The sequence below is a fragment of the Eimeria mitis genome, genomic scaffold (genome assembly GCF_000499745.2).
Source record: "Eimeria mitis Houghton genomic scaffold, Emh_scaff848, whole genome shotgun sequence".
In the NCBI taxonomy this organism is placed as follows: domain Eukaryota; phylum Apicomplexa; class Conoidasida; order Eucoccidiorida; family Eimeriidae; genus Eimeria; species Eimeria mitis.
In genome coordinates, this window is record NW_013576240.1 from 13,021 (window position 1) to 14,872 (window position 1,852).

General features: G+C 51.6%; 1 protein-coding gene across 1 annotated transcript; it reads right to left on the minus strand.

Moving 5' to 3' along the window:
- On the minus strand, positions 1-1,819 carry EMH_0023790 (Vesicle-associated membrane protein 7-like isoform, related; the record flags this gene model as incomplete). The annotated part of the gene is made up of 8 exons (XM_013502195.1): positions 1-69; positions 176-247; positions 403-491; positions 621-711; positions 813-900; positions 1,221-1,328; positions 1,516-1,630; positions 1,789-1,819. 8 exons carry the CDS (start codon positions 1,817-1,819, stop codon positions 1-3), a joined length of 663 nt encoding a protein of 220 aa, XP_013357649.1.
- Between the last annotated feature and the right edge of the window lie 33 nt (positions 1,820-1,852).

Here is a 1,852-nt window from a genome sequence, read left to right on the forward strand (position 1 = left end):
TTAGGAGCCCCTGCAGGACGGGAAGGTAACCCCGCCACAGGAAACCATTCCAATGATTACGCAAAGCATCTGAGCAGGAAAGAAATACATAGTCAAACACCGGCTTCTCAGGTCCTAGAGAGCTTGGAGCCGGAACGCTAAACCCTAAACCCTAATATCTAAGTTGCCGACGTACAGATATAATGCCGACGATCATAGCAATGATTCGCACGTTACGCCACCAAAGGGCGTTTTTCAGGCGGCGGGCCTGCAGAGAAAACCAAAGCACGAAGCCATAAACCCTAAACCCTAAACCATAAGCCCCAATGCACACAGCCAGAGGCTATACTTCGACGGCCTCTGGAGCGCTCACAATTAGCAGCAATAACCCCCAGCCCTAACTCTACAGCCAAAGCGTATTACCTGCCGTCGGAACGTCACAGCCTCCTGGTTCAGCTGCTCCGACTGATCCACCAGCAGATCTATCCTCTCTCCGCGCTGAAGAATCTTGTCTGTACATCCCACACTACACACCCTGGACCCTAAATTCTAAACCCTAAACCCTAAACCGCTAAACTACCCTAACCCTAAGCTGCAAACACTGAGATCCAGAAAACCCTCGTCTCAGCCCCGCATCCTACCGATGCTGTCGATCATCACTGAGTGGATCCCGTCAATCTGAGTGCGGATTTGTCTGAAGTCATCAAGAGTCTGGTGGGAGTTGAACGAGTCCTGCGAACAAGCCCCAAGCCCTAAACCCTAAACCCTAAACACTTGGCCACGGAACCTCCCCCCTAAACCCGAAGCGCTGGGTCCATGAACTCAAGCCTCACAAGCATGGTTTTAAGGGTAGGCCCAAAGTTGCCCTGTAGAGACAGCGCAATGCCGGTCTTTGCTGCTTCGCGATGCTCGGGGAAAAACCTGCAGCAGCAGCACCAGCAGCAGAAGTAGCAGCAGCAGCAGCACTAGCAACAGCCTAATCAAAATACGAGCAGCAACCGTCCCCTCCAACACGCTGTAAAAGCATGAAAGGAAGGGGCAAAGCACGCGGCGACAACAACGAAATAAGCAAGACAACCAGAAACGCAAGAAAAGAAGCGCAGGGGGCGCACTGCAGCAGCTGCATCGACAACAGAAGCAGCAGCAACTTCGACGGAGCAACCGCCACAATAACAGCAACGCCAGCGTCGATAGCAGCCCTGTTGAAAGCAGGAGAAATGACAGCAGCAGCAATAGCTTACTGTTGTTTGACCGCCTCTAAGAATTCGAATGGCAGCGCAAACCCTGCGCTATCATCGGCCATCGTTAAAAATGTAAGTCCTTCGCACACAATGTAGTGGAAGACATATCTGAGAAGAAGCAACCGCCGCAGAACATCAACTGCATCATATGGACTTCAAACCTCTAAACACTAAACCCTAAACCCTAGTTTGTACTTCGGTGTAATGTGTGTCTTCGAGAACACGGAAAGCAGACCTCCTGGGTCTGCGCCTCCCCTCTCCGAGCTGAACTTGCCACAGCGCGTTTGCAGCTCACCTGTCGTAGATGTAGGACATGCGCTGCTTGTCTGTTGGGAGCCGGCAGAGGAGAAGGCGTGTGACAGTGGGGAAGTTGCCTTCGCTGTCTGCGTGCTCACATAGCACTACGTTACCTGGACACAAACCCCAAAACGTAAACCCTAAACCCTAAACGTTTAACAGTAGAATCTTGGGTATGGCAGTAATCAAATTCAAAGCTGTAATGCGTGAGCGCTTCAAACCAACAACTGCTTCGGCAACAATGACAGCGCATCTGCCTCTTTAAACTCACCCCTCGCGATGAGGGCGTATATAAGCGGCATAGTGGGCGCCCTCTCTTTCACCTTTGGTCTAAA